This window comes from Apodemus sylvaticus, chromosome 1 (assembly GCF_947179515.1).
Source record: "Apodemus sylvaticus chromosome 1, mApoSyl1.1, whole genome shotgun sequence".
Lineage (NCBI taxonomy): Eukaryota > Metazoa > Chordata > Mammalia > Rodentia > Muridae > Apodemus > Apodemus sylvaticus.
This window is the reverse complement of record NC_067472.1, coordinates 32,439,690-32,465,767: the sequence shown is the minus strand read 5'-3', so window position 1 is coordinate 32,465,767 and position 26,078 is coordinate 32,439,690. Positions and strand designations below refer to the sequence as shown.

Sequence of the window (26,078 nt, the reverse complement as noted above, 5' to 3'; positions counted from 1 at the left end):
CAGGACGAGCATTATAGGAGTTCACAGAAGGGTCCGGTCACATGGGAGCTGCCACTAACAAGGACTCTCAGGACTTGCAGAGAAGAGCTAATCAGGATATCCTAGAGCTGTTGGCTTCTGGGCTCATTCTTTAAGAAAGGCAGAGGCCTGTCATCCCTCCGGAATCTCAGTACAGGCTACACAGTACTGGGAAACCTTCCAAGTGCTCTTTCTGCGAGCCCACATCTGCCTATATGCCGCGGAGGGCCCCTCGTTCCTCTGTGGCACGAGTCAGAGTTGTAAGGAAAGGCGCCTCCGGAAGGTGAATCGGATAAAACTGCTCTGAGGAGGGGCTCCACTCACCTCGCGTCTTTCCTCTCCTGATGGTCCTGGGATTAAAAAAAAAAGTTTAATAGCAACACACATCCTCTCAGCTCATCACAAAATGAGCATGTTCAGTGGGAGATGGAAGGACGGATGGACAGGTGATCCGTGAGAAACTCAGTTCGTACCACCCGGATGCTGCAGGGTGGGGCCGGGAGGCGTCAAGTTGCTGGGTCTTCCCTATCTGCCCAGCTTTGCCCCCGTCCTTCTTATAAATATGAGCTTATTTTATATTCCGATAACCTTGATGGACGGGTGTTGATTGTCCTGTTTTGTGAGGCTGTAAGACCTACAGAATATCTGTGGGGCAACAGGCCTAACTGGAGTGTAACCTTACCTAGTGACTTTGTTTCCGGGCCACGCCTTCTTCTGTTACTCTGCTTTCTCTTTTCTTTTCTTCCTTATTTATAAGAAGAAAGTCCCTTTTTAAAATGTTACTGCACTCGATTTTTACTTATTTGATTTGGGGGGGTGGTGGTGTGGGGCAGGCAGGGTACTTCATAGCCACTGGTATTCTACCACTGAGCTGAGGGGACTGAACTCAGGTCCCCAGGGTTACAGGGCCAGCACCTTTACCTGTGGAGCCATCTCACTGGCTCTGGAAAAGTTCTTTTGAGACAAGATTCTGGTCAGAGGCAGAGGCAAGGGGACAATAGTGAACGTGAGGCCAGTATGGTCCGCAAGCAAGACTCTGCTTCCAAAAACTAAACCAAACCAACGAAGCCCCCAAGCCCAGTCCAGTACTTCTCTGTTTTAAAATATGCTTTAATGAACCTCTCGGCCGGCAGAGGTGAGTGACAGACCCTCAGGGCCCTTCTGGGACTTTTTATTTTTTATTTTTTTATTTTTTAATTTTTTTTGTACTGTTCAGTCTCCAAACACTTCCTCTTTCTTCTGGGCCCCAGAACAGCAGTATGGGATGGCGCCGTGAATGAGAGACTCCGTCCCACAGAGAGTTAACACAGGGTCGGAGGGATTAATGACACCTGAAAACTATGCAACCTTACCTTAAAACAAAATAACAAAGATGTTCTCCACCCCCAGCCTCTTTCTCCCGCCTGGAAGTAGCAGGTGGTTGCTTCTCTTACTGAGAGGATTCTAGAGCTAAGGTCAGGCTCTGTGGCAAAGGCGGTGATCAGCTAGCAACGCCTTCCACAGGTCAGGAAAGATAAAAAACTGAGGATCATGGGTTTAGTGTCGCAACTTACCCTAACCTTCCAAAGCCTGACATTCTTTCTTAAGAATGAAACTGTGTTCATTTTCTTGTGAGCATGGCCTGGTTCAGGGCTGATGCTCCACACAGAGAGGTACTAGGAATTTATTGAGAAGCAACTGTCTCCCAGGCACCTGACCGGCTAGACAGCTCTAGTTACTGCCATTCAAGTTGTCTCTCAACAAGCATTCAGATCCGAGTAAACTTGAGCATGACTTCAGGAATCTGTTGGGAAAACTTACCTCCTAGCAAAGACTTCTTAGATGTCAAAACAAGCTCAGAGAAGTTTATAAAGAGGAACTTATAGATGTGGTAAATACATTAGTATTTTGGGCATACATTTTTCTGCCACTGAACACAATGAGCCATGTTCCATTAATATTTAAAATTCTATTCATTTAATGTGGTGTGTGTGTGTGTGTGTGTGTGTGGTGTATGTGGTGTGTGTGTTATGTGTGTAGTGTGTGTGGTGTGTGTGGTATGTGGTGTGTGTGTAGTGTGTGTGGTGTGTGTGTGTGGTGTATGTAGTGTGTGTGTGTGTGTGTGTGTGTGGTGTGCAGTGTGTGTGTGTGTGTGTATGTGGTGTGTGGTGTGTGGTGTGTGTGTGTGTGTGTGGTGTGTTGGAGGGTACACCCTCCATCATACATCTTGAGGTAATGGCTCCTCTCTTTCTATCATGTGAGTCCTAGGGATCACACTCAGGTCATCAGATTTGGTGACCGGAGTCTTGTCTGGCTCTGCACTAATTCAAAATGACCAAGGAAGGACTAAGCAGAGCTGAGCCCTGTTTGTCAATAAGGCCATCAGGGACAGGCTGAGGCCGTCCCTCTAGTGGCCATGAAAGTTACAGTCCCCCCTTCGTCTCCCCCCACCCCCCAACCCCTACCCAGAACCACCCAGCCCACTTTTCTTTTTTAACTTAAGAGCTTTTTATCTATCTGTGTGTGTGCCTTTAACACTTTCGAGACAATTTTCTGCTCAATAAGGCAGCATGTTCCATCCCATAATAGGTCTGTTTGTTTCTTTGTTTTGGACAAGCTCATAAGCACTAGGTTTTATACTATGAGTCTGGAAGTCTTCATGCTGATGGGGATGGCGGGTGGGGGGATGGCGGGGGGGGGGGGAGGAAGGGGGATGGCGGGTGGGGGATGGCGGGTGGGGGGATGGCGGGGGGGGGAGGGGGATGGCGGGTGGGGGATGGCGGGTGGGGGATGGCGGGTGGGGGATGGGGTGGGGATTGGGGTGTGGGGGCGTGGGGGGTGTGCTTTCCTGACCTTCTTTGTATAAAGGTGAGAAAGGTCCTATAGCCCGGGTATTGAAACAGCCTAGTTTTGTTAGACCCAGTACCACAGAAAAGCCTATGACCTATGACCATGTGTCAAACGCTAGATCACACTGAGTGCCTCCAAACATGGTCCCAGAAGAAGAAAAACAAACTATTTCTTTTGTTTAATCAACAGTCAACATTTAGTGACTGGTCAGATTATAATGATGCTTCAGGAGATATCTTAAATATGGACAAGTTTTACACCTTTGGTCCACAATTTTTTTTTTTTTTTGAGAGAGAAGATTTATGTAGCCCTCCCTGACTGGTCTAGAACTCACTGTGTAGACCTGGCTGGACTCAAACTCACAAAGACCCTCTGCCTCCCCTGCCTCCCCTGAGTGCTGAGATTAAAGGTGTGTGTTACCTCATCTGACTGGTCCACAATTAAAAAAAAAAAAAAGCTCTTTTTGTTGTTGTTGTTGTTTTGGTCTTTTTTTTCCCCAGATGGTTTCTCTGTGTACTTCTGGCTGTCAGACCAGACTGGCCTCGAACTTAGATCTGTTTGCTTTTGCCTCCCAAGTGCTGGGCTTAGAGACTTGAGTCACCACTGGCTGGAAAAAACAAAAAACAAAACAAAACAAAAAACAAAAAACAACCCCCCCTAAGATGACAGGCGGCAAGCTTTTGTCTGTGTGTGTAGGTTCGTGTGTGTGTGTGTGTGTGTGTGTGTGTGTGTGTGTGTGTAGGTTCATGTGTGTGTATGTGGGTTCATGACAAGGCTACTAATACCTAGGTGCAAACAGCCAAATGCATGCTGCCAAAGACAAGATGCTCTTCATGTTTTATTTATCCAAGGGACACCACCTTTGCCCAGGGAGGAGCTGAGGGTATATACATGTGTAAACCGACACACACACACTCACATGCACACGTGCACACGTGTGTGTGTGCACACACACACATGCACGCGCAAACAAGAGCGTGTGTGTGCACACAAGGGCATGCACACAGCTTCCCCTAGCTGCCTGGGACTGTCAGATGAACTCTGGTAGAACAGGCTATACAGTTCAGGGACTTGTCGAGCACACATTCCAGAAGGTTGACTGTTCAATTCTTATCTCAAACTCCTTTCCTTGGCACCCTGGGACTGAATCTCACTAAACAGTGGCTCAGCCAAGGCTCTGCTGCTCTACCCTTAGCAAGTACTGCTCACAGGTCCATTCCTGCCTTTGGGCATCTTCAACTGGGGAAACATCTGCTCCCAATGGATTAGCTATATAGCCCATAACTTGCTTTCTCCTGCCTCAAAGAAGCCCTTGGAAGGGCCAGGTGCCTGACCACACCCACACCGCTCCTCTCTCTGAGGCTTTATCGCTTCACTGCCTCTATGTGCTCACCCTATTTTAGGTGAGGGAATCTTCAGTATTATGGGGCAGGGTTGCTTGCTATGGTTTGAATGAGCCCTTCAGTCTTATGGAAGCCCCAGTATGGTGGTCCATGCCTGTACTCAAAGCTACTCAGGATGCTAAGGTAGAAAAATGTCTGAAAACAGGAGACGAGAGCCAAACAGGACAACCCAGGGAGACCCAACCAAGAACAAATAAACTGCACCTCAAAATGCATTATGGCATTATTAAGAACGGAACTTTTAGGGGATAATTTGTCTAGGAGAGAATTTATTCCATGATCACAAATGTGAGTTGGTTACCAGAGGGGGTTTGTAATAGTAACACAGAGACAGAGATAGAGGAACAGAAAGAGAGAGAGAGACAGACAGACAGACAGAGACAAGGATACGGACAGAGACTCTTAGAAAAGACAAATACTGGTTATGAAAAAAAAATCAGTAAGTCAAAAATTATCCCAGTGATACAGGAAATTTGGGGTGTCTGTGAGAGTGGCCAGCCTCCTTTTTGGCTTTTGATGACTAAGCCCAGGAGTTAGGGTGCTGGGCACTCACCGTCACAGTAAGTCAATGGTTTCCATGTTCTCACCCCACAAACTCAAAAGAACCATGAGATTCATAGTCCTCAGATGCTGAGTTTTAGAAAGACTCTGATAATAGATTTCTAGGTGGGCACTTAAGAGAAAGTAAGGAGGAGAGGCCGCCATATCATGGGAGCAGGTCCCACCGGAATGGGGTGCCACTGAAGGCCACTGTTGTAGTGTTAGTACAGCTATACTGATGAGGTTCAGAGGGAAGATGAACTAGTCAGTGTGGTTTCCAACTACAAGGTTGTAAGTCTAAGGCCTTTTATGCTTACCTTAGCTTTGAATAATGACATGGAGTCTTACATTTATTTAAAGTAGCTTTAGGCCTCTGGTTATTCTAGTTTCCAACTAGCTCTCACAACTTCTATTTATTCTATGTCTGCCATGTGTATTTCTTCACAGTGTCTAGTACTGTGGGCCTGCTTCTTCCTCCAGGTCAGGCTGGTGAGTCCTACTGGTTGGCGGCCACCACAACAGGCATTATACTAAAACCAAGGAAGGGGAGAGTTCCAAAATATGTACAGGTTCTGCTTAACAACTGGAATAACAATACCAAAGTCTGTCCTGTAGTCAGAGCTCTGCCAGAACAGAAATCAGCATTTGTATAATACAGAGATAGTCTTTACACAGTATGCAAAAAGAATGTCCGTATATAAGGTGTCCAGGTACCTCTCAGTTTTAGCTACATCCTTACATACGGTTTCAGAAAAAGGGGTGTTCATTTAGGAAGAAGAGCAAGAAACCAGATTCCCCGGGCTGGAGAAATGACTCAGCGGTTAAGAGCACTGACTGCTCTTCCAGAGTTCCTGAGTTCAGTTCCCAGCAACCACATGGTGGCTCACAACCATCTGTAATGGGAATCCAATGCTCTCTTCTGGTGCGTCTGAAGACAGCTACAGTGTACTCACAGACATAAAATAAATACATCTTTAAAAATAAAAAATAAAAAAGAGCCGGGCGGAGGTGGCGCCCACCTGTAATCCCAGCACTCTGGGAGGCAGAGGCAGGCGGATTTCTGAGTTCGAGGCCAGCCTGGTCTACAGAGTGAGTTCCAGGACAGCCAGGGCCATACAGAGAAACCCTGTCTCGAAAAAACCATATCCAAAAAACAAGCCAAAAAAAAAAAAAAAAAAACCCAACAAAACAAAACAAAACAAACAAACAAACAAACAAAAAAGAAACCAGATCTTGATCCCCTTTCTGGAACTCTTGGCCTCTGGTAGAGCAGAGCTAAAGACATTTTGGCTTTAACACTGAGTATCTCTGGCCTCAACAATGCAGTTGTCGAAGGGGAGAATGACATTTTCTGTGTCATTCACTTTGGAGGTCTTCTATCCCTACATGCTTAGCCAGTTTCCATCTCCTACTCTCCTAACCCGGATGCCATTATTGGCCTTTGCTGTGCTGGATTTGGAAGACATTTTAAAGAGAGTAGCATTTAAGGGAACAGTACAGCTGCTTTTTGCTTCATTTCCTCTTTAAACATGGTTGAGTTTTCAAAATAATAATTGCTGAGTTTTGTCTTTAATTTTTTTTTTTTTTTTTTTGAGTCTCACTCTGCAGGAAGTTTCACCAACAGAATGGACCAAAGAGAAGATGGAACTGTCTGAGCTAAAGGACAAAGAACAATCCAATACAGACGATAAATATTTAAAAAACATCAGTGGGAATTCCAAGAATTCCTTAGGGGGCGGAGCCTTCCTGGAGGAAACAGATCTGTAGGTTGTGCTGTATCGCCCCCTCTCTTACAGATCACGCTCTGGATTTTCCGTGCAGCTGAAATGTGAACTCTTGGCAGTCTACTGCAGCAGCCACGCCTCCCCGCCATGAAGGACCCTTTGCTCTTTGGTACAATAAGCCAGAATAAACTCTTCCATTTGCTGATTTTGGTCACGGCATTTTATTCCACTTACGGTTCTCCACATGGTTACTTGGTTCACCACCTCTGACGAGGCATAAGCCTACACTGACCATCACCCACTGCGCAGGGACTCTTCTACAATTAAGAATGGGAACATCACCAATCTATGGGCAGAGTTCATTGCAAAGACAGATTGATATGTTGTCAATGTAGTAAAACGCTAGCCGTAGGTTTACTCCTAGGGCCTGTGAAGGGGATTCCCCAGCCATGGGTTCTTGGCCAGAGTCACAGTACCAGGTATGCGCTTCTTCCTTTGAGCGGTAAACCAACCAGGAAGCAGTTGCTTACTGCCGGTGGGCATGTCTTCGCAGGCCAGTTACAGCTGATGCTTGCAGGGCTCACAGGGAGGGAGCCAGTTGACTTTCTCCTTCCAGCAGTCTGCATAGCATGGTCTGCTCTTCCCCTCCCCCTCCCCCCCCCCCCCCCCCCCCCGCTCTTTTGCGCACGCTTCTATTAGTTAGCCTCCCCCACCTCTTTCTTACTCCCCCATCCCCTCCCTGCCTGTCTTAGGGTTTTACTGCAGTGAGCAGACACCATGACCAAGGCAACTCTTTAAATCTTTTGTTTGTTTGTTTGTTTGTTTGGTTTTTTGTTTTTGTTTTTGTTTCTTTGGAGACAGGGTTTCTCTGTGTAGCCCTGGCTGTCCTGGAACTCACTACTCAGAAATCTGCCTGCCTCTGCCTCCCAGAGTGCTGGGATTACAGGTGTGCGCCACCACCGCCGGGCTTGACCAAAGCAGCTCTTACCTGGACAGCATTGGGGCTGGCTTACAGGTTCAGAGGCTCAGTCTGTTATCATCAAGGCGGGAGGACAGTAGTGTCCAGGCAGACTTGGGGCTGGAGGAAAAGAGCTCCACCTTTTGTTCTGAAGGCTGCTAGAAGGCTGGCTTCAGGCAACAAGGATGAGTTTTTTTTTTTTTTTTTTTTTTTTTTAAAGATTTATATGTGAGTACACAGTAGCTGTCTTCAGACACTCCAGAGAGGGCGTCAGATCCCATTACAGATGGTTGTGAGCCACCATGTGGTTGCTGGGATTTGAACTCCAGGACCTTCGGAAGAATAGTTGGTGCTCTTAACTGCTGAGCCATCTTTCCTGCCCAAGGATGAGAGATTTAAAGTCTAAGCCCACAGTGGCACACCTCCTCCAAGGCCACCCCTCCAAACAGTGACACTTCCCCGGCCAAGCATACACCAACCATCACACTCCTTAAACCTCACCTCCATTATCCTTCTGTCCCCTTCACACTGCCTGTTCAACTATCCCTACCCGCCACCCCCACGCTCTACCTGCTTCTTGCTTCCTGGTTTCAACAGGTATCCAAACTAAACACACAACATTAAATCTGCGCCACATTCACATTGAGACCCAAACATGAGAGAAAACGTGCACTGGACTCTTGTTTTTATTGTTTACTTTTTTTTAAACTTTTAAATTTTATTATTATCATGGGAGTGGGACACCATGGCTGTAGATGGAGGTCAGCGATAACTTGCAGAGAATCAACCTCAGGTCTTTAGACTTCTGTGGCACAAGTACTTTACTTGTTGGCTCTTTGTTCTTTGTTATTTTGAGACAGGTCCTTACTCTGTAGCCAAGGCTGGCCCTAAACTCACTGCATATCCCAGACTGACGTCAAACTCACAGGAATCATCCTGCCTTAGCCTGTGCTGGGATTACAGATATGAGACACCATGCCCAGTTTCTTTATCCTCCCAACAGGTAGCTGGGAGCTTCAAAGATGGTCTTAGGCCCCAGTTTATGAGGTCGGGCAGCAGCAAGGAGCCTGAAGATGCTGGCTCCTTGACCACTGGTACCTCATGTAGCCACTCTGGGGAATTTAGGCAAGGGTCTGTTCTGATATGAGACATTGGCTTCCCTGTTGCTATGTCGAAGCTGTGGGATCCGGGGAATCACTAGGGTCCATCCACTGGTTAGAATGAAAGTCAGAATAGAGTAAGTAATAGGATAAATATTTTGTTCAGTGCTGTTGGGGCCTCGAATAAGGTGCCTGAAAGGTTGTCATCTAAAGAAAAATCTACCCTGGGGTTGGCAGCATTCCAGTGGTGCAGGCGACCTAAGTATTTGAATCTGGAGAAAGGTGGTAGAAAATGAGGTCTCAGGATTCCTGCCAGTCACACATCTATCTATCAGGTAAAGGCTGAGGGAAACAGTTATTTAAAACAAAACAAAAATGAAACGCAATTTTTTAAAATAAGAAACGGCTTTAAAATGCCCCGATCTAATATAAAACAGCCTGCCAAGACATAGCACCAAACCTTAAAGGTAAAACACACAGGATTCCAGATTCAAGAAAAGCCCATTTTCTCTGTGCCCCTTTCATCCCTTTTGACCCACGTAGAACCAATACCTACACTGTTCTCTAAGCAAGTACTTGGTGCTATAATTTGCAAACATGAAAGCTGATTGGCAGCCCAGACCTTCTGGACAGTGACTGTTCATTGTCACGGACAGTGTTACCACGGGATTTCATGTTTCCCTTTGCAAGCCTTGGGAGTAGAGCTGTGGCTTACCTCTGAGAAAGCTGTTCTGCATGAGTTAGGCTGAAGCCAGATTGACAGTACCCTCCCTATTGATTGAGAAGGATAGTCACTTGGGTGTGTCAGGGAGGAAAAACTGGTTCTGTCTTCCAGGCTTTGAGGGCTTCCCGTAGGTACTTCTAGATAGCCTGCATGGATCATGTACCAACTTCACACAGCCCCAAAATCACTAGAACCTTCCAGATCAGGCAGTGACTTTTGATAAGACCAATACTTAGCACTGACCCTGAGCACCGGGGCTTTCCTGGCTTCTTCAAAGTGTTTGTGGGTCACAGGAAGATCACACCAGCCTCCCTCCATCTTCAGGAAGCAGTTAGGCGCTGAGCTAGCAGTTCTGTGATTTCTTTATTTTTCTTTCTTTCTCCCCATTTTATAGATGAGAACACTGAAGCTCAGAAGGGGAAATAGCTTAGTGAGATGGTGCAAGTAATGAACGGTGAGAGCTGGAGTTAGACATATTCTTGGGGAGGAAGGAGTGTTTCCACTTGCAGACCCCAGAGACAGCAGGCTGTATTTAAAAAAAAAAAAAAAAAAATCTTGAAACGGGCGTAGAGGGGCTAGGGAGTGTCCACTAGATGGCGCAGAGAACCAGTCAGTGGCCTGGGAGGTGCCGGGTGCTGGCTCTAACCTGGGACAAAGGCGGGGCTACAGATCCAGAACTGGGGCTAAACGAACAGCTCGGCTTCTCTAAGCAAGCTCTTCGTGAGCACTCACCAGTGCTACCTTATTAAGGCCCACGATCAACCTGTGCAGCGGATGCCTTTAGCCCCACGGTCTTTAGACAGGGGCTTCTCAGTGAACTGAGGCGGGCAGAGGTTTATTTATTTAGGTTTTCCGAGACAGGGTTTCTCTGTGTAGCCCTGGCTGTCCTGGAACTCACTCTGTAGACCAAACTATGGCCTCGAACTCAGAAATACACCTGCCTCTGTCTCCCAAGCGCTGGGATTAAAGGCGTGCGTGCGCCACCACCGCCCGGCATAATATAGCATTGTCTGAATTCTTTAAAACCTTCAATCACGAAGACTCTGTATTTCTATCCCATCCAGTTCCTGGACCCCTGCTTCTCCTAGATCCCTCCACTTCTCTTTCCCAGTCTTATATCCCCTTTGCCCCATTTTTTCTTTATATTGAAAATGGATTCTTTTCTCCTATAGTGTCCCCTCCCTCTCCCCCTCTCCGTTTCACCCCACCTCCTCTCCCCTCCAGATAATCCACTCCCTTTGTGTCTCTCACTAGGGAAGAAAGGGCTTCTAAGAGCTAACAACCAAACATTACGAAATAAAATATAATACGAGAAAGCAAAACCCATCATGTTGAGGCTGGACATGGCAACCCAACAGGAGGAAAAAGAGCCCCAGGAGCAGACACGGAAATGAGAGACCCACTCATTCTCACCGGCAGGAGTTCCGTAAAAATACTAATTTAAGAGCTTAATACACAGGGGACCTGGTGCAGCCCTGTGTGGGCCCCGTGCTCGCTGCTCCGGTCTCTGTGAGCTCATCCGCACCGTGCAGGGTTGGTTCAGAGGGCCGTGTTCTCCCTCTGACTCTTAGACTGTTCCTGCCTCCTTTTCCTCAGAGTTCCCTGAGCTCTGCGGGGAGGGATTTGATGGAGAGCTCCCATTTAGACTCTTTCCGTGTAACGTCCGGCTGTGGGTCTCGGTGTCTGTTTCCATCTGCTTCCAGAGGAAGGGCCTCTGCTGACTGGACAAGGCGCTGGTCTATAGATATAGCAGAAGATCACTAGTAGTAATTTTAGTGATTTTTTTTTAGGCCAGTAGCATTTGGTTTTACCCTAGGTCTCTGGGTTATCTAGGTTCTGGTTCTTGTTCGCCAAGCAGGGTTGGGTATGCGGTTTGTCGTGTGGAGGGAGCCTTGAGTCCGTCGCTGGTTAGTTGGTCACTCCCGCAGGTTCTGTGCTACAGTTGCCCTGGCAATTCTGCACGAAGGACAGACTGCAGGTCTTTAAAAATCTCCTGCCCTGCCGGGCAGTGGTGACACACACCTTTAATCCCCGCACTTGGGAGGCAGAGGCAGGCAGATTTCTGAGTTTGAGGCCAGCCTGGTCTACAGAGTGAGTTCCAGGACAGCCAGGGCTACACAGAGAAACCCTGTCTCGAAAAACCAAAAACCAAACCAAACCAAAACAAAACAAAACAAAAACCTCCTGCCCTTACACTGGTTGTTCTGCCTGAGATATTTTTCCTCTTTTTTTCTTTTCGACAGGGCCAGGGATTGAACATGGGGAGTCACACGTGCTCCGTCACAGAGCCACGGTCCTAACGCCTCTCCATATTATCCCTGCCTCTTCCTTTCTCCCTTTCGTTCTCTGTTAAAAAAAAAATGTTAGTCCTGGGGCTGGAGAGATGGCTCAGTGGTTAAGAGCATTGACTGCTCTTCCACCGGTCCTGAGTTCAAATCCTAGTAACCACATGGTGGCTCAAACCATCTGTAAAGAGATCTGGCACCCTCTTCTGGTGCATCTGAAGAACAGCTACAGTGTACTTATAATAACAAATAATCTTTTAAAAATTGAGACTTAAAAATAAAATTTTATTAAAAAATTTGAGAATTTCATACGATGTATTTTTGTCATGTCCCTTCTCCGCCTTCCAGAGCTTACTCCCTCCGCTCTTACCTCCCACCCACCCAACTTTGAGTTCTCCTCCTCATCTTCCTCTGCTCCCTCCTCCTCGTCTTCACTCCTGAAGTAGTTTGTTCCACAGCTAGGAGAAGGGCTTTGTCCCCCGATCTTAAGCAGGTCGTGTGCACACCGTCCGGACTGCTGTGAGTTCGTATGTGCGACTGCCCTGCTGTGTCTCCTTGAAGTCAGCCACCCCCTCTGACGACTACAACCTCCTCTTCCTGAAAAAGCCCACAGCCCAGAGCATGGAGGAGGTATGACATGTGGCATGTGACACCCGAGTCGCACTTAGAGCTGAGCAGTCCACAGCCGGAGGAAATTTTAGAATAGCAGTATTACATTAGACACATGACATAAGCACGTGTTTCTCTGAAATGTAAGTTTAACTGGGCATCCTGTAATTTACCTGGCAACTTAAAAAGGCATGGCTGGCCTGGGGCAGAGGGTTAGGACTGGGGAAAGCACAAGGCATCAGAGACTCTGTTGTTTTTTTCTTTTAAAGGGGAGAATGAAGTTGGTTTCTTTCATGCCAAATAAGCAATCACAGACAACCGTTTAGGAATCCAAAACTCATGACAATCATGAGACTCAGGATCAAGAATGAAAAAAAAATTTTTTTTTAGATGAACAGCCAGAGAAGCCGTCTTCACATACACACAGCCAGTCAGCAGGGAGGACTGCTCCTCAAGGCAGGGAGGACTGCTCCTCGAGGAAGGTAAGAGCACTGGCTTCTCGTTAACGGCACACTGTCCTGTTCTTCCAGAGCAGGGCTTGATGGACGCCTCTGTGTCCCCTCAGGGCCTTAATGAAGCTCAGTTGGATGCAGAGTTTCCATGTTTGTGATGGTCTCACCTTTGGAGTCTCTTAGATTCTTTCTCATTCCTCCAAGGTTTCCAAGAACATTGGCGTGTGGGGTAGTGGGGACAGGAACCACTTCGCACTACATTTAGTCTGTCACCCAAAGGGACTTCTGTTGGCTTCACTGGGGTGAGGTACACTTATCCTGAGACTGTTCGCCAAGGCTCTGAGCTTGAAATAGATACCAACAGAAACAATTAAAGCAGAATTAATTGAGTCTCTTGTCGGTCAATGCAGGACTCGACTTACACTACCCACCTGAGATGATCTCTGAGTTCAACTATAATTTCAGTCTTATATCCCGGAAGGTCAAATTACTGGCAAAATGCCCCTGTGGAAAGGAGTCACATTCTGGGCTCAAGGAAATCCTGATTTTACCCTCCCACCTATCCCTGGTTTTCAAATTGGAGCTAATTAATGAAATCCCATGGGGGTAGAACCTTAAAATGTATAATAACTGTAAATTAAAAAGGCAAAATCCTGAGCATGCTGACAAGGGATGATCCTTCGGTTACTGTCTTTTCCTGAGCTCACAGAAGTTATGGTCACTGTAGTCTCTGAGATTCTAGTTATTATTTAGTTATGCACATTTTGGGTTTTTGAAAAGTGTTTTTGGTTTGGGTAGAGTGGCACACACCTTTAACTAATTCCGGTACTTGGGAAGCAGGGGCACACAGAGCTATACAAATTCAAGGCCAGCCCGGTCTACTTATTTCATTCTAGGACACAGCCAGAGCAGTGCAGTGAGACTCTGTCTATAACAAAGCTTTTAATTCCTAGCCGTGAGACCTGGATAGGTGTGTTTTATCACCCTGGCCAGGCTCGGCCTGGGGTGCCCTGGGAAATGCCTCTCTCATTGAATTCTGTAAACTTCTGCTCGGGCACAGATGATGACAGTGGTAATTTTGGAGAAAAATAAGGTATCCTTTTCTCTCTCTCTCTTTCTCTCTCTCTCTCTCTCTCTCTCTCTCTCTCTCTCTCTGACACATGTGAATTTTGTTTGTTTGCTTGTTTTGAAACAGGGTGTCTATGTAGCTTTGGCTGTCCTGGAGCTCTCTCTGTAGACCAGGCTGGCTTCAAACTCATAGAGATCCACCTGCCTCTACTTACCCAGTGCTGGGATTAAAGATGTGTGCCACCTCTGCTCAGCTTCTTTAATAGTTTTATTTTTACATTTATTATTTTACTATTATTAATTACTATTTATTATTATTATGCATTAATTTGTGTGTGTGTGTGTCACAGTGCGCGTGTGGGATCAATAACCACTGCCATGGAGTGTTCTCCCACTGTACCAGGGTCCTGGGGCTCACACGCAGACCAGTCATGTTGCCAGACTCCTCTTTCCCCACTAGATCTCCCTCCAGCCCCATGTCTTGTTTTACTGACTAATGCCATAGGCCAGCAAAGGTCAAGACAGAATGACTAAAATCCTCTCGTGAGTTTATTAGAGAGTCAAGCTGTAGACACTCTCCTGTGGTAACTTAGTTTTAAAGGGCTGTTTCCTTTGTAGTCTCTTATTAGAACTTAGTTTTCCAGTGAGTAGAAAGTGTCAGCGCCTGAGCTATTTCGAGGGCTCTTGGAATTAATGAGAGGACATGTGAATCCCCACAGGGAGGACCCAGAGGGCCAGCCCGCTGTGACCCATCCTGGGGACAGTCTCTGTGTCTCTGTGTCTGCGTGGAGGATGTTTTGGATACACTAAGCAATCCCCATGTGCCCTTCCTTTAGGTGTCCTGGGCTGAGTCCACACGATGCCCCGAAAAGACGTTCACTTCAGTAATCCCAGGAAGGGGCACGGCCACTCTTATGTCACCGCTGAAGAGTAAGTTTCAAAGCAAACCTTCTGGGATTTCCAGTTTGCAGACACAGCCTACTGACTTCTGCATGTAGATGCCTATCTGAAACTTTCTCTAGCATTTAATCCCCCCAAAGAATAAAACCACCGCCACCAAAGGGAGACCTGGAGTCCTACAGTGGTCTAACTCACAACTCTCTGGGGCCAAACAGTCGGGGAGATACAAGTGAGAAAAGTTAGATACTGCTATTTTCGTCTGCATTCTTGAGATTTGGTTGTTGGTTCCCAAGTTGGGAAACATGTCCAGGACTCAGACACTTCCTTCCTCAAGTCTATTCACCAACTCCTCTCAAGACTCCTGCAGTTACTTTGTAGACAGTTAAGTTGCTAAAGAGGCAGCGTGGGTGAGGGGAGCGAGTGTGGGTCTCAGTCTGCATGCAGACTCCAGGCTGAAGATGGCAGCCATGACTTTTGTGTGAGAGCTCCGTCCTACAGAAAGGTGTCTGAGCTTCCGGGTTAATTAGTAAGACTTATTTATGTGATTATTACTTCTAAGAACTAAGCACATAATTCAGAGATACTGTTCAGTATCTCTGAAAAGGTCTAGAGTCCAGTGGGAGAGTTAGGCAGGGAGTCATTCCAGCAACCGTAAGTGCCCTTAGGGGAACGCAGGACAAACTCTGAAAACGCTAGGAGGGGGACTCCAGGCTTTCTTTTAGAGCTGGTTCTCAACCTTCCTAATGCTGCTGCGCTATTAGTTCCTCACGTTGTGGTAACTCCCAACCACAAAATTATTCCTATTGCTACTTTATAACTGCAAATTTGTTAGTGTTATGAATTGTAATGTAAATGTCTGTTATGCAGAATATCTGATATGCGACCTCTGTGAAAAGGTTATTCAATCTTGAGGGTGGGGGAGCGGAGGAGGGTAGGGGGTGGGAGCGCAGAGGGGGGCGACCACAGGTTGAGAACCTCTGTTTTAGGTGGTCTTTGAACCATCAGCTTGGCATCCCTGCAGATCTGCTCCCTTTGTAGGAGGAGTTGCTAAAAAAATCCTATAGAGGTTACACAGAGTCCGCCAGCAAACAAGGTATTATCAATGCAGTCCAGCTGGGAGCGTTTCCCAGGGCATTTCCCATACCACAGCATAGACAATTTGGGAGGTAGGGGAAGTGATACATTGTAGCAAATTGTCTCCACAACATTCTATTTAGGTGGGAGATACATTGTATAGGGTATTATTTCTGCATCTTTAGGATGAGGCCACAGACTCGGCTTAAACTAGTATTTTTGTTCTCTCTCGCCCAGTGGTCCAGGAGTCTTAGCCTGTCAGTTTCCTTCTTTCTCTGATTGTCACCCCTGTGCATCACTTCTGTCTAAGTAAGGATGCTCTGCCATCTTCTTTGTGTTTCCCCCCAGAAAGTGAGAAACAAAGGGAAGACTGGGGCCATTGTTTTCCGCTCTCGCCCACATCATAGCGCCCACATCTGCCTGCTGTGTTGTAGGTGGGAACCGCTTAGAGGAACTAGGATGTGGTGCTTCTGGATGTGGTGATGCTGGGATTTAATACAGGCCTGTTTACCTATGAAGCACTAAGCTGGTGGGTTAATAAAGGCAAATATTTGCACATTCACAGGGAGGCGAGGCAGTATCTCTAACTGCCGAGCTGGAAGCTGGAGACAGGCGCTGGCTGTCAGCTCAGTAGGCTGACAGCTGAGTCGTCCTTTGTGGTGTATAGCCACCAGTCTCAGCTGGTCAGATGTCAGCAGTGGCTCCCACAGCCAACAGTGTGAAGAGCTGCTGTGAGGTGATGCTGAAGGCAGTGGGAAGCAGACTCTGCAGAGACTCGAGGGGCAAACCAGCAAAGAAGACATTGGGTTTTCAGAGTCCAGCGCCAGGGCCCAGGGTAGGGCATAGGGAGGTAGGTTTGGAGTTGGGGACAACAGCTTACGAAGGGCACCTGTGACTTAGTACCATCATATACATCATATTCACACACACACACATATATACACACACACACAGGCACAAACACACACACACACACACAGACACACAGACACACACACACACACACACACACACACACACACACGCTCCTCCTCCTCCAACCCCTTCACTGAAGGCTTGCGCTTTCTTCTTTACACCTTGACCAAAGTCCTCATTCAGGGGCAATGAGTACTATGGTGCCTTCTCTGCAAGGACAGAGGGATCCTGGGTTCCAGTGGGAGTCAGCATCACCAGAGGCCCCAGCACAGTGCAGTGACATTTTTTGCCTCAGTCCACGAGGGAAGCAACCATCCACTACTTGATCATGGTACATGATTTTCAGCAGGGTAATGAGAGACACCAGTGAAGAGTACAGGAAAATCACTGCACAAGGCCATCAATGTGAGGATTCGTCGTGACAGGGGCTCAGTCATCTGGCAGCCCTGTTTAAGCAGGAGGGTCAGATGTAGCGGGAAGCAGAGGCATCTGTATTGAAGCCATGGAATTCTCGGAGGATATTGCTCCTCCTTTGAAGTCTGCCACTGGTACAAGGGAAAGTGATATAAAGTGAGTTCCCATAGCCAGTCAATGGCTGTTAGCGTCCTCTGAAGCCTCAGTAGACACAATGATCTTATGTGTGTGGGAATAAGTCACACAGTGATTGCCCAAACTCAGATTCCTAGGTGCTAACTTCAAGAGGAGTCGGTTTAGGCCAGGCGTGGGCCCCAGGGCCTGTACTTTAATTGTGCCTCACGTGACCGCCCCAAGGTGTCTGGGTGACTGAGGAGCCTGCTAGGCCAGGCAGCAGCTTCCTCTCGAGTGCCTGGCATTCTTTGATGTTTTATGCTTTCAATCACTTGTGTGTGTGTGTTTTCTAAGTACAACATGACTGTGCATAAAGAGCTGGAACAGAGCTGTCTGTGTCAAGATGCCTCAAAGGGAGAGTGCAGGGCGAACTTAGAGCAAGAGCATGCTGGGAATTGTGTCAGCTGCCTTCAGTCATAAGAGCCATTGAAGAATCTTTGTGACAGTTTTACCTTAGGGGATGGTTCTTCCAGAAAAGCACTGGACAGGGGACGTAGGTCTGGCCTGAATCCTAGTCCTCCCGTGATAGCTGTCTAGGACCACTTACTCTGCTGGGTCTTCTACGTGCTGGCTGTGCGGCCTTGGGCCTCACGTAAGCCTGACAGAAGCTATAAAATGAACTGTCCTAAGCTCAGAGGTTTGCTGCCCAGTGCCTGGCACAAAATGGTGTTCAGAGGAGGTCCAGTGCCTGGGATCTGGGAGCTTGGGCCATGCTGTCTATAGTTCTACAAAAGTTCCTGGGGCCTTTGCGTCTACAGCAAGGAATTGTCCAGTGTGATCAGGGCAGAGTTTCCCTCTAGATGGCCATCCTCCAGGTCTCTCCATCCCATTTGGAGTTGGACAGGACATGCTTGATCGCTCGACAGCCTTGAGATGGAGGTAGGCATTACTGGCAGAACCCCCTCCCCTGCACTCTGCAGCCACTCAATCTAGCACACACCATCCGGCTCTGCAGAGCATTTCTTAGCAAGTTCCTGGTCACATCCAGGCCTCAGTACTGATCACACTGGGTGAGTACTGGTAGATGCCAGCTGCCTGGCAGTGCTGTGCAGGCACCGTGCTGGCAGTGCTGTTCCTGGGGCTTTTGCAGCAACTGTAATGCTTCCCAGGAGTCTCTGGACCCCGGACTTAAGTGGCTGTCCTAGTGTCCTGGTGCTTAGCACCAGATACATAGATAAGTGATGGTGTTACTCTGCACCAGGTCCAGCTCAGACTCCTCTGCCGATGCCACAGGGGGTCAGTGCAGAGCAGAGCAGAGTTTGGAGCAGGGATAGCCTCAAACTCAAACCCTGACTCAGACTTGTGATAGCTCTGGGTGGGAAGCCCTCTGAATTTGTTTTGTCCTCTATGAAGTGGAGGTAATCAATGGTATCCATGCTGCAGATTGTTATGAGAATTATTATAACCGGTTAGCACAGCCACTGGCTCAGAGTCAATGTTCATTTCCACTTCTTTTTAATCTGAACAGATTTGGAAAAAAACGTTTTAAATAAGCCACATTGAGAAGAAAAGATTATTCTACTTCAGTAAATAAACTGTCCACATAAAGGGCAGATGCTAGGATGCCAGGGCAGCCCGTATGCTTGGGACTTGGGTGTGCCACACTTAAAGGCTCCTAAACTAAGCCCTGTCCTTGGATGCTGGAGCTGTAGGTGTGGTCAGGTGCCCAGTGAGGAGAATGACAAACTGGAGACTAGAAGATGCTTTCTGGGACCACAAAAAGGTCCAGAAGGTTGGTTGCTGTCTCATCCAAGTCTTAGCCGATGTTTCTGAGCTGTGTTGGACATTGCCTGTCTCCTGGTCCAGGGCTGCAGGGATTGGCATCCTGGTTGTAGTTCTGGGGATTGCGCTGCTTATCGGCTGCTGGTATTGCAGAAGACGAAGTGGCTACAGAACCTTGACGGTGAGTCCTGACAGGTCTGCTCCTTCCTCTGAGCTCCTGGGGGTGTCCATGAATGTATGTGCATGTGTGTGCACGTGCCCTGGTGTGGGTGTGGAGACTGAGGACTAGCTTTTAGAGTCGGTCCTCTCCTTCCAACCTTGTGGTGGTTTGGGATCAAACTCCTCTTGTCAGTCTGGGTGGCAAACATTCTTCCCTGCCAGGTTGGGTCCCTGCCAACTTCCTCTGTCTCTGTCACACTAAGTAGCCCATGGTGTCCAACATCTTACTGATAATCACACCAGGATGAGAAAACCATCCTCCCCACAGCATAACGTGCACCACTGAAAATCTCCCCCTATCTATCTATCTATCTATCTATCTATCTATCTATCTATCTATCTATCGGTTCTGTAAGGATCGCATGCTAACTTGTCATAGCACTAACATTAGGAAGGGAGACTTCCTTGCAAAACCTTAACACTTGTATAGGCTCCAAATCAAAGTCTGGGTGTTTTGAGGCCAGCAAGGTGTAGCAAGGTAGGAAAATTTAGATGTGATCCCAAAGGAAAACCAAGTGCTACACAGTAAAAACAAATCTTTAAAGATGAAAGCCACTGGATGGGGGCGGGGGTTGGTTGGTTCAGCAGTTAAGTGCACTGGCTGCTCTTCCAGAGGACCCAGGTTCAGTTCCCAGCCCTCACAAGGTGGCTAATGGCCACAGATTCCCTGCAGTCCCAGAGAATCTGTCAACCTCTTCTGGTCTCTGCAGTCACCAGGAATGCACATGGTGCACAGACATACATTTTGGCAAGACAACAGACATTATAGAAATTCATTCATTCATTCAATCAATCAATCATCAATCAATCAAGCCACTCACTAGTTATATTGGCACCTATGTGCAAATCTAGTACTTAGATAGAAGGACAGAGTTCTGGCTACCAGGCTACCAGGAAGAACCTGTTAAAAAAACAAAACAAAACAAAACAATAAAGCACTGTTCTCAATCCCCAAACAGGCTTTCAACCACATCAATTCAAAATTAGATTATCATAAAAAATCAACAAGATGTGTTGTCATAGAAACAGCAAAACTATACTAAACAAAGCACTGAGCTCAGGTGGGTAAAATATGGCAAAGTGGACTGAAACTTTCAGGAGTGTGAACCCTTTCAGGTTCCGACCCACACTTCCCAAGCCTGCAGAAAACCTTCGCTCTGTCCTCTCTAGAGGAAGGAGACTCTAACAACACCCAACCCAGATCTTCGGTACCGGCCACAGCTCAAACTTCTCGGAAGACATCTCAGTTCCACCTGGAGGGCCCAGGCTGCCTCCCAAGCCCGGAGCATGCTCACATCTATTAAGTGTCTGCTTTCTGCTGTCCCAGATGAAAAGCTTCTTTGCCGGAAGGAGGCTCTGTCTGTCTGTGTCTCACGTTCTCTAACTGCACCCCAACTTTATTTTTAGCCGCGGGTCCAGAATGTAACCGAGAGAGGCAAGGCACATTGGGACCCACACCTCACCAAGCAGAGTCCTCCAGCGAGCTCATACTAAAGTGTGAACAAGACACCAAGTAACCTCGGGAAAGCACGGGGATGTTCCTTCCCTTCAGCCTAGACCTTCTTCAGCCTGCTGCTGTGTATGCGCGCTGAGTGGGGGAAGGACTGCAGCTCTGCCGGGGATTCAGCTCCGCCAGCGTCCCTCTGGCATGGAGTGATGACTCCTTGCTCTTGGTTATTTATTAGTTGATCTTCTCATTCATCGTCCCCCTTTAGAAAAACAGGTGCATAACAGTCACTTGGGCCTGGCAGTGGTGGCAAACATCTTAAATCCCGACACCTGAGAAGCAGATGTAGGTGTATCTCTGTGAGTTCGAGGCCAGCTTGTTCTACAGAGCAAGTTCCAGGATGGCCAGGGCTATACAAAAACAAGGTAGAAGTCAATAGGTTGTAGGATTTAGCTTCATTGTCCGCTGCTGCCTTGCTTTGGGACCTCAGGCATTCATTTTCCCCTTGCTGGCTCTATTCTATACTTAATGTTAGCATTTCCTCTAGGCTCTGCCCAACAGTTACCTAGCAACAGCCAGGTACCAGGCTCGCATATAAGAGCTGCTTGTTACTGCGTGCTCTCTCTACTTATTCTCTCCGCAGCCCCCCCTTTGTCTCCTCTTCTCACCCCTTTTCCTCACATGGTGTCCCCTGCTGGCTTTTCCCTCCCTTCCTCCCTCCCTCATTGCCTCCCTCCCTCCCCCTCCCTCCCTCCCTTCTTCCCTCCTTCTTCCCTTCTTCTCTCTCTCCCTCCCTCTCTCCCTCCCTCTCTCTTCTTCTCCCCCTCTCTCTTGCACTTCCCTCTTGATCTAATATAAAGATCAATAAACCTTTATATTAGGTCTGTCTCATGACTTGATCTCTCAGGGAGACTGCATTAGCGTGGTACCACCCAGGTGCTCTGCCGACGTTTTATAAAACACAACATCTAGCCATGGATTAGTTTTTACTCAGCGTGTCTTCATCTTTCACTTTTATTTTTTTATCTTAAATTATATATATGTATGTGTGTCTGTCAGTATGTACACGAGAGTGCCTGTGTCTGCAGAGCCCAGAAGAGCGTCTCCCTGGGGTTGCAGTTACAGGCAGTTGTAAGCCGGTAAATGGAGGTTCTAGGAATTGAATTTAGGACCTCTCTTAAGAGTAGTGAATGCTCCTAGGTGTAGGGCCATCTCTCTGGCCCAATTTCTCTATTAATTTCTGCTTGTCCAAACCACAATGACTTCTTGTTTCACGTTAGTGTGTTGGGACTCATTTTCTACCCAATTCACAATTAGTTTGACATGATACAACTCAAAGACAATGATTTCTCTCTTCTTAAAGTTTTTCTAGCTTAAGAATACAAAGAAGCCGGGTGGTGGTGGCACACGCCTGTAATCCCAGCACTCTGGGAGGCAGAGGCAGGAGGATTTCTGAGTTCGAGGCCAGCCTGGTCTACAGAGTGAGTTCCAGGACAGCCAGGACTATACAGAGAAACCCTGTCTTGAAAAAAGCAAATCCAAAAAACCAAAAAAAAAAAAAAAGTGTGACTGTGTGTGCAGACACTGACTGTATTGGTTGGTTGATAAGATTCCATCATAACCTTCTATGCTACATGTTAGCAGTATCCTACATGTAATTTTATCCTACATATAAATCAGTAAATCAGAGTTTCTGACTTGTCATAAGATAGAAATGCATTGTGCCCCTTAGTACCTCCAGTATAAAAAGAGGAGGGAAAGGCTCCGTGGTGCTTGGTACGGAGGTGCGTGTGTGAGCGGTGGCCGGCACACCGAAGCCATGACGTTCATGTGGACGTCAGAGAACAATTTCTGGGAGGCAGCTCTTGCCCTCCACTTTGATGAGACAGGTTTTCTCTTGCTCCTGCCTGAGCTCTGCGTGTTTTAGGCTAATTGGCCAGCGAACCTCCGGATGGCTTTCCTGTCTCTGTTCACCTGCTCACTGCAGGGCTACTGGGCCACAGGTGCACGCTGTCGTGTTTTGACTTTTATATAAGTTCCAGATATTAGACTAGAACTTTTACTGGTTGAGCCATCTTTCCAGGCCATATTGGAATTAATACCAAAACCTCGTTTTGAGACGTTCAGATCTCCTGGAAAGCCTAGTTGGCAATCTCCAGCCTAAGAATTTTTGGTAAGTGTGTTGTAATTATGTGACAGGGTGCAGCAAGCATTATGTCTTTGCTACTTTCTATTACTGAGCTAAAAAAAACAACTGGAGGAGTAAACAATCTACTTGGCTTACAGATCGTACAGAAAGTTTCTTTCTTTCTCTTCCTTCCTTCCTTCCTTTCTTTCTTTTCCATTTTTTTTCTCTTTCCTGAGGGAGTTCTTATTCTGTAGCTCATCCTCTTGCTTTTTTCTTTTTTAATTTATTATATGTGAGTACACTGCAGTTGTCTTCAGACACCAGAAGAGGGCGTCAGATCTCATTACAGATGGTTGTGAGCCACCATGTGGTTGCTGGGATTTGAACTCAGGACCTCTGGAAGAACAGTCAGTGCTCTTAACCGCTGAGCCATCTCTCTAGCCCATTTTTTTTATTTATTTATTTATTTATTTATTTATTTATTTATTTAATTTATTTATGCATGTATGTATTTATGTATTTATTTAAGATTCTACTCCCTATGATGCCTATGAGTGTCCGGATGCCTGTATGAAACTATACCACTTGCACGAAGAAGCCAGAAGGGGGTCCCGGATCCCCTGGAACTGCAGAGTCAGGCAGGAGTGAGCCACGCTACCAGTGCAGGGAACAAAATCCAGGTCCTCTGCACGAGCAGCGAAAGCTCATCACCACTGAGACGTCTCTCGAGGCCATCTCATTTCTGAAGGATAATTTCACCAATTGTTTACTTTGTAGATCCAGTCTCCTCTTCCAGACTCCCCAGTTAGTGACAGTGTGGTGCCAGGCACCTTAGTTCGTCCTCACAACTCTGAGAAGTGGGTTGCATCATCTTTCTACTACATTTTTAAAGCGTTGTTTCCTTTTTCTTTTCTTTAATGAACTCCGTTGTTATTATTATTACTACCTTTTACTCTTCATTCTTATGACTTTATACTTCAGGACAAAAGGCGTCATGCTGGTACTCAAAATACCTCGAGAGAAAGATGCTCGTGTAAGAGTCTTGATCACCAGGACAGCCGACTATCTTCTCAAGAAAGAACCCATCAGCCTGTGGTAGGTGGTGATCATGAGTCTGGGCATTTTCTCATCAGCTTCTTTCAGCCCAAGTAAACAAAGTTGATTTCTATTAAAGTGTAATCTTGAGTTTACTTAAAGCCACTAAACTGCTAACTGACTGGTAGTGCTTATAATCAGGACTGGTATCTTAGCTCAGTGACAGAGTACTTGATTTACATGCATGAGGCCCTAGATTCTTTTTTCTTTTCTTTTCTTTTCTTTTTTTTTTTTTTTTTTTTTTTTTTTTTGGTTTTTTGGGATTTGGTTTTTTCAAGACAGGGTTTCTCTGTATAGCCCTGGCTGTCCTGGAGACCAGGCTGGCCTCGAACTCAGAAATCCGCCTGCCTCTGCCTCCCAGAGTACTGGAATTACAGGCGTGCACAACCACTGCCAGGCATGAGGCCCTAGATTCAATCCACACCTGTGCTCTTCCCCCATTAGGGCCAAAATGATAATTTTTGTTTTGTATATTTTATAAACAAATAAGCAAACAAACATGGGAAATAGTTTTTTTTTTTTAAAGCTGTGTCTTCTTAGATTTTACAGTCAATTAGAGTCTTACATGTAAGAGACATGGGAAACATTTTTCCTATAAAGCTAAGCCACAACAACATGTATCAAACACTTGAAACACAGTAGTTAGGTAAAAGCTGCTAGGCATTTAAATTCTGCCTGTGGCTTGCACTCATGTCTGCTGCATAGCACATGGCACATTAAGCATTACAAAGTAATGCCCAGCATTGATCCTGGAGTCAGACAGCCGCACTTGTGTCTTAGCTCCACTGACTTCCATGAGCTAGGGCATGTGACTTTTTATGCCTCAGTTTCCCCTTGAGAACATTTCCTTCAACTGTTGTGAGCCTCAGCTGAATGACTGGCACATTGTGCTCAGTTGGTAGATCAATATGTCTCTCCTGACTCCATGTTTTAAAGATGACTATCATAGTTGCCCCTCCCCCCAGCCATAAATGTGTTTTTAGACCCAACTAGCAGGGACCTATGTGGTGAAGATGAAGTGTTTGTTGAGGGAAACTCAGGATTCAAGAATTCAGGGGTAGGTGAATTGTCTCAGGGCTGCTAAACTTGGGGGTGATCCCTGAGACCCCCCAAACTTTCCTCTGACATCTATCTGTGGCACAGGTGCTATCCCCAGAAACACAATGACTAAATAAAACTCAATTCTTTCGTTAGAACTTGGAAATTCTGACGAATAATCTGGGCATAAATACACGTTTCTATCTTTTTTGTTTTGTTTTGTTTTTTTGGATTTGGTGTTTTTGAGACAGGGTTTCTCTGTGTAGCCCTGGCTGTCCTGGAGCTCACTCTGTAGACCAGGCTGGCCTCAAACTCAGAAATCCGCCTGCCTCTGCCTCCCAGAGTGCTGGGATTACAGGCGTGCGCCACCACGTGCCCCACCACCGCGGGACCTTACACTTTTCCATCTTGGGAATGCCCTTGTCTCTCTTTTTCTCTTCCTTCCGACGTCTCAACATACACATTTGTAAAATTTAACAATTACTTCATTGGCTGAAAGGTATGTATGGACACTCAGAAGTTTCCATCCACAGCTAGAATATAAATGTGATGCAAACCTTGCCTCATCCCCCAGACCATGCACCTCTCCCAAGCCCACTCTCCTCTCCTCCTCACAGGTTCCCAACGCTCCACCTGCCTACGAGAAGCTGTCTCCAGACCACTCGCCACCACCTTATTCACCCTGAGAGCCAGGAAACTCCCGAGAACGCTGAATAACTTCCCTCACACTTGTGCTTTAAGGCTGACTAGGCGCCCATGTTTTGCTTTAGAATGCTGCAGAATGTACAACTCTACTAACAGGCCAGTGCTAAACTCATGATGGAGCAAGCAGAGGGGCAGTGAGGAATGGTGAGAAACAGTAACCTTGGAAAAGCTCCAATAAATATCTTAACATGTATTATCTGTCCCAACAGTAATGCTATTACATCATCATTGTTAGTATTATTTTGGGGGAGGGGTGAACTCACAAGGACGACCAGGGAGCATTTGCGGGGAAATTTTTATGTTTATGTGTGTTCACATGTAAGTACGTATGTGCATTTGCATGAGGATTCCTACTGAAGTCGGAAGCTGGGATTCCCTGCAGATGGAGCTACAGGAGGCTTTGCGCTGCCTGAAGTGGGTGCTGGGAACTGAGAGTCCTCTGCGGGCACAGCAAGCACTCCTAACAACCCAGTCTCCTCTTCTGACTTTCCACTGCTCCCTTAAATGAAATGCAGCTAACTTACAAACTACTCTTCA

The 26,078-nt window shown here is 46.8% G+C and overlaps 1 protein-coding gene across 1 annotated transcript; it reads left to right on the top strand.

Annotated features, from left to right (window-relative positions):
• The first annotated feature begins 12,543 nt into the window (after positions 1-12,543).
• Mlana (melan-A) lies at positions 12,544-25,808 on the top strand. Its single transcript, XM_052187475.1, has 5 exons — positions 12,544-12,672; positions 14,547-14,640; positions 18,994-19,090; positions 23,685-23,798; positions 25,454-25,808. The coding sequence occupies exons 2-5, from the start codon at positions 14,570-14,572 to the stop codon at positions 25,520-25,522; spliced, it is 351 nt and encodes a 116-aa protein (XP_052043435.1). The 5' UTR covers positions 12,544-12,672; positions 14,547-14,569; the 3' UTR covers positions 25,523-25,808.
• The last annotated feature ends 270 nt before the right edge of the window (positions 25,809-26,078 follow it).

Bases quoted from the DNA above. Each gene is read 5' to 3' on its own strand.
- Mlana (XM_052187475.1), top strand. From the start codon at position 14,570: ATGCCCCGAAAAGACGTTCACTTCAGTAATCCCAGGAAGGGGCACGGC. The intron at 14,641-18,993 runs GTAAGTTTCAAA...CTCCTGGTCCAG, and splicing joins TCTTATGTCACCGCTGAAGA to GGCTGCAGGGATTGGCATCC. The intron at 23,799-25,453 runs GTAGGTGGTGAT...TCCTCCTCACAG, and splicing joins AAAGAACCCATCAGCCTGTG to GTTCCCAACGCTCCACCTGC.